Here is a 17,366-nt window from a genome sequence, read left to right on the forward strand (position 1 = left end):
CTGAAACGTCCTCGCATGAAACCTGCCGAAGGGGATCGCCTCGTAGGTCGCCACCATTTTTCCCATTACTCGAGTGCATTGATGAACTGACACTCTGTTCGGTTTTAACAGGTCTCTGACCATGTTCTGGAGTTCCTGGGCTTTTTCCATCGGGAGAAAAACCCTCTTTTGTTCTGTGTCCAGAATCATGCCTAAGAACGATAGCCGAGTCGTTGGAACCAACTGTGACTTTGGTAGATTTAGAATCCAGCCATGCTGCTGGAGCACTCTCAGGGAGAGCGACACGCTTTTCAGCAACTGATCTCTCGATCTCGCTTTCATCAGGAGATCGTCCAAGTATGGGATATAATTGTGACTCCCTGCCTGCGCAGGAGCACCATCATTTCCGCCATTACCTTGGTGAAAATCCTCGGGCCCGTGGAAAGCCCAAACGGCAACGTCTGAAACTGGTAATGACAGCCCTGTACAGCGAATCTCAGGTACGCCTGATGAGGGGGATATATGGGGACATGAAGGTATGCATCCTTTATGTCCAGTGACACCATAAAATCCCCCCTTCCAGGCTGGAGATAACTGCCCGGAGCGATTCCATCTTGAATTTGAACTTTTGCAAGTACAGGTTTAGGGATTTTAGATTTAGAATGGGTCTGACCGAGCCATCCGGTTTCGGAACCACAAACAGGGTTGAATAGTACCCCTTTCCCTGTTGAACTAGGGGAACCTTGACAATCACTTGCTGTTGACACAGCTTTTGAATTGCAGCTAAAATTATCACCCTTTCTGGGGGAGAAGCTGGTAAAGCCGATTTGAAAAATCGGCGCGGCACCTCTTCGAATTGGAATACAATTTCCATCGCCCAAGGATCCACGTCTGACTGAACGTGGCTGAAGAGTCGAAGACGTGCCCCCACCGGCGCGGACTCCCTCAGTGGAGCCCCAGCATCATGCGGTGAATTTAGTAGAAGCCGGGGAGGACTTCTGCTCCTGGGAACTAGCCGTGGCAGGCATTCTTTTCCCTTTACCCTTACCTCTGGCGAGGAAGGAAGAATCCCGACCTTTTCTGGATTTATGCGACAGAGAGGACTGCATCTGATATTGTGGTGTTTTCTTTTGCTGTGGGGGAACATACGGCAAAAAAGTAGATTTACCCGCGGTAGCTGTGGAAACCAGGTCCGCAAGACCTTCCCCAAATAACACCTCACCCTTATAAGGCAAAACTTCCATATGCCTCTTTGAGTCGGCATCACCCGTCCATTGGCGGGTCCACAGGGCTCGCCTAGCAGAAATCGCCATGGCGTTGGCTCTTGAACCTAGTAGCCCAACGTCTCTCTGAGCGTCTCTCATATATAAGACTGCGTCTTTAATGTGACCTAAGGTCAATAAAATGGTATCCCTATCTAGGGTATCAATGTCAGCTGACAAGGTATCTGTCCAAGCTGCTACCGCACTACAAACCCAAGCCGATGCTATTGCCGGTCTGAGCAAAGCACCCGTATGTGAATAAATTGATTTTAAGGTAGTTTCCTGTCTGCGATCAGCAGGATCCTTGAGGGCCGCCGTGTCTGGAGACGGTAGCGCCACCTTCTTGGACAAGCACGTTAAAGCCTTGTCCACCCTGGGTGAGGATTCCCACCGTACCCTGTCCTGTGCAGGGAAAGGATACGCCATAAGAATCCTCTTGGGAATCTGCAATTTTTTGTCTGGAGTTTCCCAAGCTTTTTCAAATAACGCGTTCAGCTCATGAGATGGGGGAAAGGTTACCTCAGGTTTCTTTTCCTTAAACATGCATACCCTCGTGTCAGGGACAGAAGGGTCATCTGTGATATGTAAAACATCTTTTATTGCAATAATCATATAATGAATACTTTTGGCCACCCTTGGGTGTAATCTCGCATCATCGTAGTTGACACTGGAGTCAGAATCCGTGTCGGTATCAGTGTCTGCTACTTGGGACAGGGGACGTTTTTGAGACCCTGAAGGGCCCTGTGACACCGTCAAAGCCATTGATTGACTCCCTGTTTTATCCCTGGATTCTGCTTTGTCCAATCTCTTATGTAATAAAGCCACATTTGCATTTAAAACATTCCACATATCTAACCAATCAGGTGTCGGCGTTGCCGACGGAGACACCACAATCATCTGCTCCACCTCCTCCTTAGATGAGCCTTCCGCTTCAGACATGCCGACACACACGTACCGACACTCCCACACACTCAGGGATATATCTATATGGAGACAGTCCCCCAATAAGGCCCTTTGGAGAGACAGAGAGAGAGTATGCCATCACACACCCAGCGCCACCGGACACTGGAATAAAATCCCAGTTAGTACAGCGCTTTTATATAAATATATAAATACACTCACTGCGCCAATGAAATGTGCCCCCCCCCTCTTTTTTGCCCTCTGTAACCGTGTTCAGCAGGGGAGAGTCCGGGGAGCCAGCTTCTCTGCAGTGTGCCGTGCAGAAAATGGCGCTGGTTAGTGCTGGAGGACCAAGCCCCGCCACCTCACCGGCGGGCTTCGGTCCCGCTCAAATTATTTATACTGGCGGGGGTTTATTAATATACTGCCTCCGCAGTATCTACTTTATATGCCAGTGTCCCTAGAGGTTTTTATTGCTGCCCAGGGCGCCCCCCCTGCGCCCTGCACCCTTACAGTGCCCGCTGTGTGTGTCTGTGTGGGACCAATGGCGCGCAGCGTTACCGCTGCGCGTTACCCCAGTGAAGATCTGAAGTCTTCTGCCGTCTGTGAAGTCTTCTTTTCTTCTTAATACTCACCTGGCTTCTATCTTCCGACACTGTGAGGAGGACGGCGGCGCGGCTCCGGGACGAAAGGCGAGGGTGAGACCTGCGTTCCAACCCTCTGGAGCTAATGGTGTCCAGTAGCCTAAGAAGCAGAGCCTATCATTGAAGTAGGTCTGCTTCTCTCCCCTCAGTCCCACGATGCAGGGAGCCTGTTGCCAGCAGTGCTCCCTGAAAATAAAAAATTTAACAAAAAGTATTTTTCAGAGAAACTCAGGAGAGCTCCCCTGCAGTGCACCCAGTCTCCTCTGGGCACAGGATTTAACCGAGGTCTGGAGGAGGGGCATAGAGGGAGGAGCCAGTGCACACCCATTCTAAAGTATTTAGAGTGCCCATGTCTCCTGCGGAGCCCGTCTATACCCCATGGTCCTTACGGAGTCCCCAGCATCCTCTAGGACGTAAGAAAAATACTGGTAGGTTAATTGGATTCCAACAAAATTAACCCTAGCGTGAATGTGTGTGTGTGTACATGTGGTAGGAAAAATAGATTGTAAGCTCCTCTGGGGCAGGGACTGATGTGAATGGCCAAATATTCTCTGTAAAGCACTGCGGAATATGTGTGCGCTATATAAATAATATAGAGATTACCAAGCTTAGAAAAGCTACGCTTGGCCCCTTTTTATACACACACTTGCCCACAATTCCTTACACAATTGCAACACACTGCCTCATACAAGAAAAAAAATAAAACCTATATTAAATTGCCCCCCCATGCAGGGGTGGTATTTATGTGACCGGCGGTCAGCAGACCGACGGTCACATGACCTCCCCCAAAATCCCACGACACCCATAGAGTGAGAATAGAAGCCATGGTGACCACAGCGAGCCCACAAGGGGCTTGCTGCACTCGCCCCCCCACCGGGATCCCGGCGTCAGTATGCTGCTGGTATCCCGGCATCGGTAAGCCGACCTGCGGTCAGGAGACCATCGGTCAGCCATACGCCCCCCACCCCCCGTGCAGAACCCCCCCTTGTGTAGAAGCCCCTCAGTGCAGAATACACCCCTGAGTGCAGAATACCCTCTTCTTGTGCAGAACTCCCTCAATGCAGAATACCCTCCCTCCTAATGCAATGTCCCTCAGTGCAAAATACCACCCTCGTGCAGAACAGCACACACTTTACATCCCTCTCTGTGCAGCATGACCCAGCCAGAGGATAGAATTGACAAGTCTTCCCGCTGGGCAGGCAGCTTCCACAACTTCCGCTGGCTGTTTTCCACTGGGCAGGCAGCTTCCCCGGTTCCCGCTGGCTGCACGCCGCCACTGACTGAATCCAGCTGGATTCAACTGGCTCCTCACATCGCGGGTGACATCATGGCATCACCCGTGCTGCAGTACTGGGAGCACTGAGGCTTCTGAAGCTGTCAAAGGCAGGGTCTAGTCTTGATAGACAATCAATAGGCTGACACCATATGGTCGACATACTTAAGGTCGGCATGGTCAAAATTATACAGTGTCAAAGGTAAAAGGTACAGTAGATAGTGCTTAGTCAACAGGTACGAATGGTCAACAGGTTCAAAAGGTCAACATGAAAATGGTCGACACACATATGGTTGACACCAGTTTTTTGGGGCTGTTTTCACATATTTTGAAACTTTTGCTTGATTTACCATTCATGAGGACTACAATTGGGAATAGTAACTTGTGCTGAATGCAGAGGCAGCAAAGGGAGGCACCTTTCCCGAAATGTGCTGAGCGAAGTGTGGTGTGAGTCTGGGTGTGGTTCGTTTTATCGACAGTGTCTAGGTCGACAATGTTTAGGTCGACCACTATAGGTCGACAGTCACTAGGTCGACATGGATGGAAGGTCGACAGGGTTTCTAGGACGACATGTGCTAGGTCGACAGGTCTAAAGGTCGACATGAGGATATTTTTTTTTTTTTGGTGTCGTTTTCTTTGTAAAGTGACCGGGATCCCAAATTAGTGCACCGCGTCCCCTCGCATGGCTCGCTTCGCTCGCCATGCTTCGCTCGGCACACTTTACCGTTCCAATCGTAGTCCACGTGGATCGTTAAGTATGAAAAAATAAAAAAAATAAAAAAATGTGAAAAACTCATGTCGACCTTTAGACCTGTCGACCTAGCACATGTCGACCTAGAAACCCTGTCGACCTTCCATCCATGTCGACCTAGTGACTGTCGACCTATAGTGGTCGACCTAAACATTGTCGACCTAGACACTGTCGATCTTCAGACCGGATCCCGTGAGTCTACGTTTGCTATAATTGTGGTCACATATCATGAAACATAGCAAATGACACAAAACAAACTTTAAAAACTTGTGTCAACCTTTTCTGTGCCGACCATTTCCATGTTGACCTTTGACCCTGTCAAGCTTTTGATCAACCTAATGCATGTCAACCATATGGAGTTGACATTATGATCTTCCATCCCACACCCAAAATAATTTTCAGTGGTCCATTACCATCAATGCTAAATATACTGTACCCCTTAGGGAAGCAAATCCTGACCCATTCTTGCAATCCCAGGATATAGGACTGAACAGGGGCATTTCTACAGAGGAGGGGGCCCATGTGCACCTCCGGGTAGGCCTCCTCCTCTGAACAGCGCTGTAGACTCCAACATTGTGCCGGAGTCTACTGCACATGCGCAGGTCTCCGGAAACATGGCGGCCGCCATGATCCGGAGACCAAATTGGCTACCGCGCATGTGTGGTGGCCATTTTGGAGGTGATTTTCGCCACGATCGCTGCGCCTGCCGCTGGAATCCGGTATGGTGAGTATTTTAGTGGGTGCAGTGTGAGCGGTGTAGGCCCCCCTGGACCCAGAGGCCCGTGTGCACCGCACACATTGCACCCATTATATAAACGCCAATGGGAATGAAAGAAATCTCAATCCTGGAATTCCCAGGATTGACCTGCACTGTGTTCCACCTGATATCCTGATAGTATGGGAAGCGCCGGCCTATGGCCTTGCAGATGCCGTTCATTGAAAGACACTCCTCCAGTCTATCCCCCAGCACCACTGCGATCAGAAACAGTATGGGCCAGAGCTGGAGTACGGGGGGAGATGTACTAAGCAGTGAAAAGAGTGAAGAAGTGAGCCAGTGAAGAAGTTGCCCACGGCAAGCAATCAGCTGCTCTGTATCATTTTATAGTATGCAAATTATAAATGTTACTTCAATGCTGATTGGTTGCCATGGGCAACTTCTCCACTGGCTCACTTCTCCAATCTGTTTACTGCTTAGTACATCTCCTTGGTCACTGATTGGATGGGAGCAGGCCGCACAACGATGATATCACTGCACAGCGTGCTCCCAGCTAATCAGTGACTGATAGCGACAGCATCATAGGACTCCATCTATTCTACAGGCAACTGGCAGAGCCTGAGAGGATGGGATAATGCGACCGGGTCAGTAATCCCACACCCCCCCCACCCAATCCACAGTGTCTTGAATCGCATTATACCTGGGATTTAATAACTGTACTCACAGAAATTTTTGGGGCTCAAAGACATCCGGGATCTCGGGATCTGGGCTATCGACACTGGCTTCCCTAATACCCCTGCATTACAACTTCTACCGTTTGAAAAAGTAAAACCTTATAAATCCTAGTACAAATTTCAAAGCAAGTTCAATCAATTTGAAATTCTAGATAAACCTGCTGGGAATCCTACTATATTGAAGGTACTACAACCACGTCTTCGTGCACACTATACACTGTACTTGTATACAGGTAAACACAGACACACCTGCATACAGTATCTTAATCTATACTATTTTGTGTAATGCAAACAACAAGCTGGTAATTAATACATCTGTGTAGACAGTAATGTACAGTACATCCTGTATGTAAGACTATAGCACCGCGGCATATACAAGTATACATTATTTCCTGCACGTTTTGTGTTTGCAGAAATAGAGAACGTCTGTACTGTACTATAAGTATCTCTGCCGAGAATATAACGAGTAAGCACTGGGACTGCGCAAATTAAAGTAGATTGGAAAAAGCACAATGTGATACTGAATACATGCGTTATGTCGACTATACTATATCGACATGTGCTGTATAATATATTTCACCATGAATAATGAGATTTGTACCATGTCGACACTTCGCAAAGGCGACATGTTCACAATACCAACTCCTAAGCCTAACCCTAATGTCGACATTTTAACCATGTAGACGTCATAACATTTTACATTTTGGTGTCAAGTTTATGACACCTCAGCATAGTGAATGCCGACTTCTACCCTGTAGAGAACAACAGTGTGGAACACAGTCTGCTTACACTGCAGTAAATGCTCTCTATTTAACACTTACATGTGCAGAGTGCAAGCATGGAACAACACAGACATTAATTACACTGTCCCATGAGAAGCAATGCCTGAGTACCCCATTGTCAACACAGACACACTGTCACATGAGAAGCAACGCCTGAGTACCCCATTAACATATTGAGGATGAGGAATAGTAGTTACAAACTCATCCCCGAATGTAATCATTGCTGCACGGATAATGAAGGGAAAACATCCACAGTAGAAAGTAATGAGAGTGTTAGAACTCACCAGCCATAACCTCCGAAAGACAAGCTGCGCTTCCTCCTGAACATCGCTGCGGTGTAGCGGGTCCGGCCGGCTGTGCACTATCACCTGCTGCAGCAGCAGCGCTGGCTCAGGCTCGGGCAGGTGAGGAGACGGGAGCGGGGAGCTGAGTAGTGACGGCTGCTGCTGCTGCGCCCGTAGGCTGTGCCAGGCTATAACTGGGAAAGTCTCTACTCCGCTTCCTGTGCTGCGCTCGCTCAGCACCCACCAACCCCACGCCGGCTCTCTGCCCAACTCGGCCACTCACTAATATGCTGTTATACAGAGGGAGGCTTGCAGGATTTGGTTTCATTTCCCATATTACTGCACTTTGGGCTACTCGCAACAGCTTTGCAATGCAATCCCTAGTGATGCAAATGAAGAAGGAGTTGCGACCACACTCCAGGATGAATATCGCGACCATAAATCGCGAATCAAGATGTTCATCTGTGATGGCAGGTTGAGTAATCCTGAGCTTACTCAGGCTTGCCGTCGCAGAGTGGCTTTCAAGGCCAAGGCAGAGCCGGCCATAGGCACAGGCAAACTAGGCAATTGCCTAGGGCATTTGATATGCCTAGGGGCATCATCAGCTTCTGCTGATTAAAATGATATGCGACATGCCTATATTCTGTATGTAGCATTTCATATGCAGATACAGCCACAGTCTCACACAGTATATAGGCATGCTGCATATCAGTTTAATCAGCAGAAGCTGCTTGTGCATCCTAGCCACATAGCAATGCAAAATAAGATGCATTTTAATTAAAAAAGGTGCCCGACGTTAGCATTGATGCAAGATTTGTGAGGACACATCTATCCAAGCAGAGGCAGAGGCAGAGGTTACAGTGTTAGTGGAAGTGTGAGTGCAGTGTGCATGTGAGTGGGTTGGTTGTGCAGTAGTGTTCAGAATATGTGTAAGGAGCATTATGTGTGTCATGTAAAAATGAATTAATAATGTGCAACATATGTGTAACAGGGTACTGCTGTATGTGTGTCATTATGTGTATAGGGGCACTAATAATGTGCAGCAAATGTGTAGGGGGCACTATGTGTGTCATTATGTGTATAAGGGCATTAATAATGCAAGAAGATGCCCCTTTTTGGGCTGTGCGTCAAATGTGCGAACTGTTCCTATTTAAAATATAGGGGGTACAAGGACTGCTATGGGTGAGGGGTGATGGTGCTGGGAAAGACGTGCAAGGTCAGAGGCAGAACCAGCGGTGGTGCTAGGGGGCACCAGCCAAAATCTTGCCTAGGGCATCATATTGGTTAGGGCCGGCTCTGGGCCAAGGACTGCGTTTTGGCCTTCGCCACCCCCCCCCCGCCCAAAAACGGGGGCTACCCCCACCTCCCCTTGAATGCCTCTGCCTGTCAATCAGGCATAGGCTTTCGCATCCCTGCGAAGCAATCGCAAGACCCGTTCTGCACATGCGCAGAATGGGTCCTGCACATGCGCAGTTTCCCGACCACCGGGAAACTGCGGGTTGGATCGGTTATGCGATCCAACCTGAATCAGGCCCTATGCCTTCACATCTACTTTACCACATATACTGTATGTGATGTATATGTATATAATACTGTATGTGTGCGTGTGTCCAGGGCCTAATTAGGGTGCTTGTCTACACCCCTGAAATAAGCGGCTCTGTGCACTTCACAAGGGGTGCCATTTACTCAGGGGAGGACAGGTGGGACGCAGGGGAGGGCACCCTCTTCCTACCTTGCTTGATCGGAAGCAGGTCCCTCCTCCATTTTCCCAATGACACCTTGAAAGACAGCAAGTGCACTAGAGAGCAAAGCCTGGCACAATGCACAGAGTCTTTGCTTTCAATGTTTGTCGGCCATCTTCCCTAAGTTGTCACTGGGAAGATGGTGCAGCCCAGCATCAGCCAGGAGTAAGAATATTTGGGGAGGGGGGAGGTAGACCCGGGCCCCCCTTCCCCAGCAGCCTGAGCCCAGGTAATTAGTATCCTCTCTGCGCCACTGCATGTGTCTACATGTATCTATATACGTATATCCAATGTACTTATCTAAATATTTATATATGGATTGGGGATGGAATCCCAGCGGTCAGGATCCCGGAACTTAGAATACCGACACCGGGATCCCGGCCACCAGAATGCCGGCAGTGATGCGAGAGCTAGAAAGCCCCTTGCGGGCTCGCTGTACTCTCCACGCATAATGTTTCCGATTATTTCAACCGTCGTCTAACGACGGTTGTGATAAACCGAAACGTTAAGCTTTAAAGACAGAGTCAGGTCTGTTCTTTAATTGTGAAAAGTCCGTGAGTGCCGCCTATCTGTGTATCTATCTATCTATCTATCTATCTATCTATCTATCTATCTATCTATCTATCTATCTATCTATCTATCTATCTATCTATCTATCTATCTATCTATATATCCGTAGAAACAGTAAATGCTTTAGTAGCTCCTGTCAGATCATAATGTCACTGTGGAACTTTCTATGTACTGTACGTGTAGGTCAGTAGTGTATCTGTAACAGGTGCCGGGGAATACGGTATCACCCACCCAGCACTCAGAATTGCAACAGTTAGGGATGGTGAGGGGACTTAGGGGGTAATTCCAAGTTGATCGCAGCAGGAATGTTTTTAGCAGTTGGGCAGAACCATGTGCACTGCAGGGGAGGCAGCTATAACATGTGCAGAGAGAGTTAGATTTGGGTGTGGTGAGTTCAATCTGCAATCTAAATTGCAGTGTAAAAATAAAGCACCCAGTATTTACTCTGCACAGAAACAAACAGAGGCGGATTGGCCATAGGACCTACAGGGAAGATTCCCGGTGGGCCGACGCACCTGTGGGGCCTGTTTTGTTTGAGGACATGTGGTCCTTTTAATAGACATAATGAATAAGATGCAAAATAATTTGCATATATGAAAATTACTTTGCCACTTAGCCTCTGATTGCAGATGATCTAGTGTGTGCTCTGTCGGCCTGCTTGGCTGACATATAAGATTGAGTGAATAGTGATTGGGATACGGTTGGTGTAATAAGCAAGAAAATATATCTTCCTAAAGAATGATATAGTTTCCTAAATTCTGAAGGTGTATCATATAATGTGCTCATAATATTTAATTTTATTTCTTTTTAACTTCCCCCTTGATGCTGGACATACCCACTATCTGGAAAGTCTTGGGGGGGAAGGGGGGAAGGTGCTGCTGCCATGGCCCATGGCTAGACCTTACACCTCTGGTGCTGCCCATGTGGGGCCACTAATACAAATTTTTCCAGGGCCGGTTTTTGTTCCCAATCCGCCCCTGGAAACAAAATAACCCACCCAAATCAAACTCTCTCTGCAAATGTTATATCTGCCCCCCCTGCAGTTCACATGGTTTTGCCCAACTGCTAAAAAATTTCCTGCTGCGATCAACTTGGAATTACCCCTTTAGACCAATCAGTGCCACTGACTTGCTCTGAGTGCCCTGACTATGGATGACCATCAGTGGTTTACTACAGATGGTTTTGCCATTAATGTTGGAGGTACAAAATATTGCGCCAGCACCTGCACAGAATATACTGTAGCAAATAATCTGGCTCAGTGATCTAAAGTGTTTCTGCAGAGGTGCCAATGCTATATTTCTGGGTGGGATTGGGTACGGATTGCCCAGAATTCACAATCCTGATGGTCAGGATGGCGACATTGGCATTCGGACTGTCAAAATTCCAACTGATCCCTGTATTTTAACCCTACACCTATCCCTAACCCACCCCTCCCGCAGCCTAACCCTAACGATCTCATCCTGCAGCCTAACCGTAATCACCCCTCTCAACCTAACCCTAACCTCCCCCACCTCTGCAGCCTAACCTTAACTCTCCCCCTAGTGACTAAACCGAACCCCAGTATTTATTGTCGGGATTGTGACCGTAGAGATTCTGCTGTCGATATTCTGACACTGCCGGGATCCTGACCGCATCCCTCAGGGTGGTAGAATACAGGCTCATACATTATTAAACTAATTGTTATTTAAGTATTGATAATATTTATTCTTCCAATGTTGGTAGAGTGCAAGTATCACCATGCTCACCCAAAGATTAAAGTCATTGTTCTGCCTCCCAAGCCCGTACCTGCTAGAGTGCTGTCAAAACGCCACAATATTTTTATTGCCAGTTTATTTGTTAAGGTTCTGGATGTATTCGTATAGTGTCAGAAGGGGGCTGAATTTTCATGCATTATTATTATTATTTTTTTTAATTTTTTTTACATTAACCTCTGGCCCACCCTCACCTCCAATTTCAGCAATGCCCCATCTGCATGAAATAAATACATTTGTTCTACTAGCAATTAAAAATGATGACACTCGGAATATACTGGAAATTTGTGTAAGCAAAAAAAGTGTCATGGTTAGCTGGCTGCCTATCACCTACTGTTAGGAAACCATCCAAGACCTTTGCTATGTGTTCTTTCCGCAAAAATCTGGCTGAGCTCCATCAGCTGCAATTGCATGTAACACACTGAAACAGAGAGACCCCAAATTCAATTTGTTTTGGAAACATTCAGATTCTTTATGTACACTTTTTGTATAGTGTAACTTGTGTGAATTTGCTCTCAGTAAATAATTGTGCGCAAGTGCATCTATACTGAGTCGTACAAGATCTGGGTCGCATCAGTCCCTGTGGCAGTAGAGGCAGGACAGGGTTGGGAAGTGGCGTTCTCACGTAGCAGATTTCATTGACAGATGGAAATATTCCCAAACACAGGGCAAAATTAAGACCTGATCACTGTGCTGCAAATTTGCAGAGGCCTGCGATCAGATAGTCCCGCCCAGGGAGAGTGAAAACCGGCCCCATGCAAGTGTGCAAATGCATGCGTATGCCGCGCGAAAACTTTGCCAGACAGCGGACAGCTGCAAATCTGCTCGCAACTCACTCACCATCAAATGTTTTTTCCAGTCTGTACGTAGCCCAGGACTTCAGGGCCAGAGCTGACATCAAACACTCTCTCTGAAAATGCTAAGCGGAATTTGGGGCGGGGGGAGGGGGGGGGGGGGAAGACAGGGCAAGTGAGAATAGGGTTACCAGATCATTGTTGATATGCAATATTGGTGTAGGACAACAGGCACCAGTGGAATGTGAAATGGAGTTGAGGCCAAATAGTATCCTTAAGCTGCTTTGGAGGTGTATTCATTATATCTGTGGTTGTCAGCTGTGAAACAGTGTGGTACAGAGTAAGTGGTTATGGGAGTCATTCCGATCCGTTCGCACGCAGCGTTTTATCACTGCGGTGCGAACGGGTACAGAATGTGCCTGCGCGGCTGCTGCAGCGCGCGTGCGCGACGTTGCCCGGCTACCGAAGGAAGCGGTCGCACAGCCGACCGCAAAGAAGATTGACAGGAAGAAGGCGTTCCAGGGCGGATCCGGACCGTTTGGAGCCGTTTTCGGGGAGTGGTGAGTAAAACGCAGGCGTGTCCAGGAGAATGGAGGGCGGATGTCTGACGTCAAAGCCGGCTCCAGCATCGCAGGGATCGTCGCACAGGGTAAGTATGTCCAGGCCTAGCCTTCTTTTGCTTGAAATTTTTTTAGCTTAGCAGGGCTGCACAAGCAATCGCAGCCCTGTCAAGCTCAAATACACTCCCCCATAGGCGTGGACTAGTTGATCGCAGCAGCAGCAAAAAGTTGCTGGCTGCGATCAACTCAAAATGACCACCTATGTTACCAAAGACAGCAGTAGCGGTGATAGATCTATCTGTAGTAAGCCTTTCCTGGAAGAACTGGGCTGCACATCCATGCAAGACATCCAATATGGCACAGTGGTGTGGGTTTGCTAATGCTCAGAAGAGGTTATGACAGCCATGTTGGTAAAGGTGTTTGGCTTCATAGTAAAGGAACAGGAGAGAGTGCTGGAGTGCATACCTCCCAACATTTCAGATGGGGCCAGCGGGACTGCGTCCGATTTTAAAAAGGGGCTTGGCCTGTTGGAAAGGGTCGTGGCTCAGCGGGAGTGCCCGCGATTGCGAGCCACGCCTCCGTTTTCATCACTGAGGGGGCATGCCCAGTGCTCTGTGAGCTGCTGGCATGCCCCCTCTCCCTCTGTCTTCCCGTGACTAGATGATGTGCACAAGCGCACAGTGACTATTCACCGCTGCTCTGCTAAGCAGCAGTGAGTGTCAGGAGCCTCCCAACTCCCCCCCCCCCCCACCGCGGGACACTGCGGCCCGCGGGCAGGACAGCGGGACAGTCCCATAAAAACTGGACTGTCCCACGAAAATCGGGACAGTTGGGAGGTATGCATATGAATTGCACAGTTTCTGTGGCTTATTAAAGCCAAGTGAAATGGAGACTTGAAGTCAACCAGCCACAGAATCTGTGTAATTCATATGTGTGCCTTATTAGAGGGATGATCTGGCAACCTCATATGAGCGGTGTTGTAGACTCATCGTATCTGTACTGTGCATGCCTATGATATAAAGTATACATCTGAGTTCACCTACTCATTTTATAGTTGCCTACCCTCCTGCATTTTGCAGGAGACTCCCTGAAAGAGCAGCAATCTCCCTGACTCCCTGAATAGACCAGCAATCTCCCTGATTGCACCTTACCCCCATTAAGCAGCTGTTGAATGTTTGGGGGAGGGGGAGAAGCGATACATACATTGAAATGGAATCGTCTGTGCCATTTTCCTGTATTGAGTATGAGGCACAATGGGCCTAATTCAGATCTGATTGCTGGGCTGCGTTTTTTGCTGCCCTGCGATCAGATAGTCCCTGTCTGCAGAAGGAGGGTAAAATCGCTGTGCAAGTGTGCGTTCCTATGTGTTGAAGAGCCTCCCAAAATCAGTTTGTACAGTCTCTGAACAGCCCAGGACTTACTTATCCAGTGCAATTGAATCCTGCTGATCGGGGCCGGAGCTGACGTCAGACACCCTCCCTCAAAACGTTTGAGCCCGCCTGCATTTTTCCGGACACTTCCTGAAAACGGTCAGTTGCCACCCACAAACGGCCTCTTCCTGTCAATCACCTTGCGAATGCCCGTTCGAATGGATCCTTCGCACCATCCCTTCGCTGACAGCTGATGCCCATTGTAGCCGGTCGACCCGCCAGCGCAGTGCGGTGCATACGCATGCGCAGTAAGGATCTGATTGCCCGCTGTGCGAAAACGCACAGCAGCGTACAGATCTGAATTAGGCCCAATGATCCCTATGCATTTATAAGGTTCCTTGTGGCCACTTACAGTATATGGAACCTCTTATAAATCACAATACACAAACAAATCCTAAAAAATATCAATGTCTTTTCTTTAACAAGTAGCTCTGACAAACTTTGGGGATCATTTACATTTGAATGTAAGTCATTTTTGTGATGTGTTACTTTCACAATCTTCCTGAAATGCTTTTTCAAAAGTAGGCAAGTATGACTCACTTTAATATCTATGTTGTTGGCTATATATACAATACTTTTTTGTGTTTTTAAAGATAACACATTATGCTATACTTTCCTTTCATTCCATGTTGATAGTATGAGAATTTCATCATGAAAGTTTGATATCATGAAAAAGACACATCCAGGGGGAGATGTACTAAGCCTCGGAGAGTGATAAAGTGGAGGACACAGTTATGCCCCATCCTGGTGAACATTCCTATGGTGCATGCTGTCATGCACCATGCGGAGTGGGTAGGGGGTGCCTGGTTGCATGATTATGCCACCTCTGCACTCCTGGCCTCTAGAAAGGCACAGGTAATTTTTACAGTATCTGACATCCCCCCCCCCCCCTCCACCATTTGGTGACACTAGTGGGGGACATAAAAGCAGAGTATGGGTCTTGGGAGGGATGGTGGGCATTGTCAGGCCTTTCTTTAAATTTGTCTCTTAAGCCAGGTGATGCTGTGTTCTGCCCCTGACCAACCAACGAGCACCCATGCATGTTCAGACAGAGTAACAGAGTTGGTCCCTTAGGACTACAGGGGGGGTACACACGGAGTGATCCGTGCTTAAAATCTAAGCAATCTGACTAGATTGCTTAGATTTTAAGCACGGATCTACCGTGTGTATGCCCCCCAGCGATAGCGATGTGCGGCCCCAAACATCGCTATCGCCGGTGCTAGGTTGGCCTGCATGCAGGCTCAATCTAGCGGGTCACTCACTTCAGCACAGTGTGAAGTGAGCGGCTCCCCGTCGCCATCCCCCCTCGCTCAGCATATCGCGCTGTGCTGAGCGGGGGGGAGAGATGTGTGCTCAGCGGTTTGTGTTAAGATCGCTCATCTCCCGTCATTACTGGCCTTAAGGATCAGCATTGCTGGGCCTTCCTGCTTAATTTGTTATGAGGCACAATAGTACCTTGAGTGAAACATTAGCTGCTTACTGTTCCCGCTGTTTGTATTGCACACTAAAAGGTATTTCTCATACAACCTAGAGGATGCTGGGGATGCTTCAAGAACCATGGAGTATAGACGGGATCCGCAGGAGACATGGGCACTCTATAAGACTTTGAATGGGTGTGAACTGGCTCCTCCCTCCATGCCCCTCCTCCAGACTCCAGTTAGATTCTGTGCCCAGTGAGACTGGATGCACACTGAGGAGCTCTCCAGAGTTTCTCAGAAAAATACTTTATTTAGGTTTGTTATTTTCAGGGAGACCTGCTGGCTACAGGCTCCCTGCATCGTGGGAGTGAGGGGAGAGAAGCAGACCTACTTCTTAAGAGTTCAAGGGCTCTGCTTCTTAGGCTACTGGACACCATTAGCTCCAGAGGGTTTGATCACTACGGTACGCTTAGCTGCTTGTTCCCGGAGCCGCGCCGTCGCCCCCTCACAAAGCCGGAAGATAGAAGCCGGGTGAGTATGTGAACAACAGAAGACTTCAGTGACGGCAGAAGAGGTACCGTGCAGAGGCCGCGCTGCGCGCCATGCTAGCCCACATATCACAGCACTGCAGGGCGCAGTGGGGGCGCCCTGGGCAGCATGAGACCTCAAATCAGACTGGCATGAGTGGTAACAGTGCTCCGGGTGCTAGTTAAGGGACCCTTGCCAGTATAAATATAAATTTGAGCGGGACTGAAGCGCGCCAGGTAGTGGGAGGGGCTTAGCCGCACAGCTCTGACCAGCGCCATTTTTCTCTCCTCAGAAGCTGCAGAGACGCTGACCCTGTCCTCCACACTGCTGTCCAAGTAACAGGGTGAAAAACAGGGTGGGGCACAAGTAATTTGGTGCTGGCAGATTTATATAAAAAGCGCTAACAGGTCTGGGCAGTCACTTTACTGGCCTCAGTACCGGGATAGGCGCTGGGTGTGAGCTGGCAGAACTCTCTCTGTGTCCCTCTTACAGGCTTTATTGTGGGTCTGTCTCCTATAGCCCCAGTGTGGTTGTGGGTGTCGGTACGTGGGTGTCGACATGTCTGAGGCTGAATGCTCTTCCCAGGAGGAGGCTGGAGTGGGGACAGAAAAGGTTGTGAGAGTGTCCGTGTCGGCACCGCCGACGGATGATTGGGTGAATATGTTGAGTGTTTTAACTGCAAACGTGACTAAGTTGACTAAGAGATTTGATAAATCTGAGTTTAAGAACCAAACATGGAGGAAATCCATGGAAGATGCTTTGTCACAGACTCAGACCCCTTCGGGGTCACAGAAACGTGCATTTGCCCAGATAGTAGATACAGATACCGACACGGACTCTGATTCCAGTTTCGACTATAGTGATGCCAGATTACATCCAAAGCTGGCTAAGAGTATTCAGTACATGATTGTGACGATAAAAGACGTTTTACATATCACTGAGGACCCGGCTGTTCCTGATACGAGGGTCTGTATGTTTAAAGGAAAGAAACCTGAGGTAACGTTTCCTCCCTCTCATGAACTGAACGCGCTTTTTGAAAAGGCTTGGGGAAATCCTGACAAAAAGATACAGGTCCCAAAAGAATTCCAGTGGCATATCCAATCCCCTCTGGGGACAGCGAAAGGTGGGAGTCAATCCCCACGGTAGACAAAGCTTTATCGCGTCTATCCAAAAAGGTGGCGCTTCCGTCTCCTGACACGGCAGCCCTAAAGGATCCTGCGGATCGTAAGCAGGAAAATACACTAAAATC

General features: G+C 48.5%; 1 protein-coding gene across 2 annotated transcripts in view; it reads right to left on the reverse strand.

Annotated features, from left to right (window-relative positions):
* Nucleotides 1-17,366, reverse strand: part of RAP1GAP2 (RAP1 GTPase activating protein 2) — a 1,491,256-nt gene that overhangs the window by 1,208,345 nt on the left and 265,545 nt on the right. The window contains exon 1 of one of the 2 annotated variants that reach the window (XM_063956008.1): nt 7,325-7,512. The exons of the other annotated variant lie outside the window; for it this stretch is intronic. Coding sequence (XP_063812078.1) covers nt 7,325-7,368 — 44 coding nt within the window. The 5' untranslated portion in view covers nt 7,369-7,512. Of the gene's footprint in view, nt 1-7,324; nt 7,513-17,366 lie in introns of those variants that run through there. 2 annotated transcript variants of the gene reach the window in all.

The sequence above is a fragment of the Pseudophryne corroboree genome, chromosome 2 (assembly GCF_028390025.1).
Source record: "Pseudophryne corroboree isolate aPseCor3 chromosome 2, aPseCor3.hap2, whole genome shotgun sequence".
NCBI classification, from domain to species: domain Eukaryota; kingdom Metazoa; phylum Chordata; class Amphibia; order Anura; family Myobatrachidae; genus Pseudophryne; species Pseudophryne corroboree.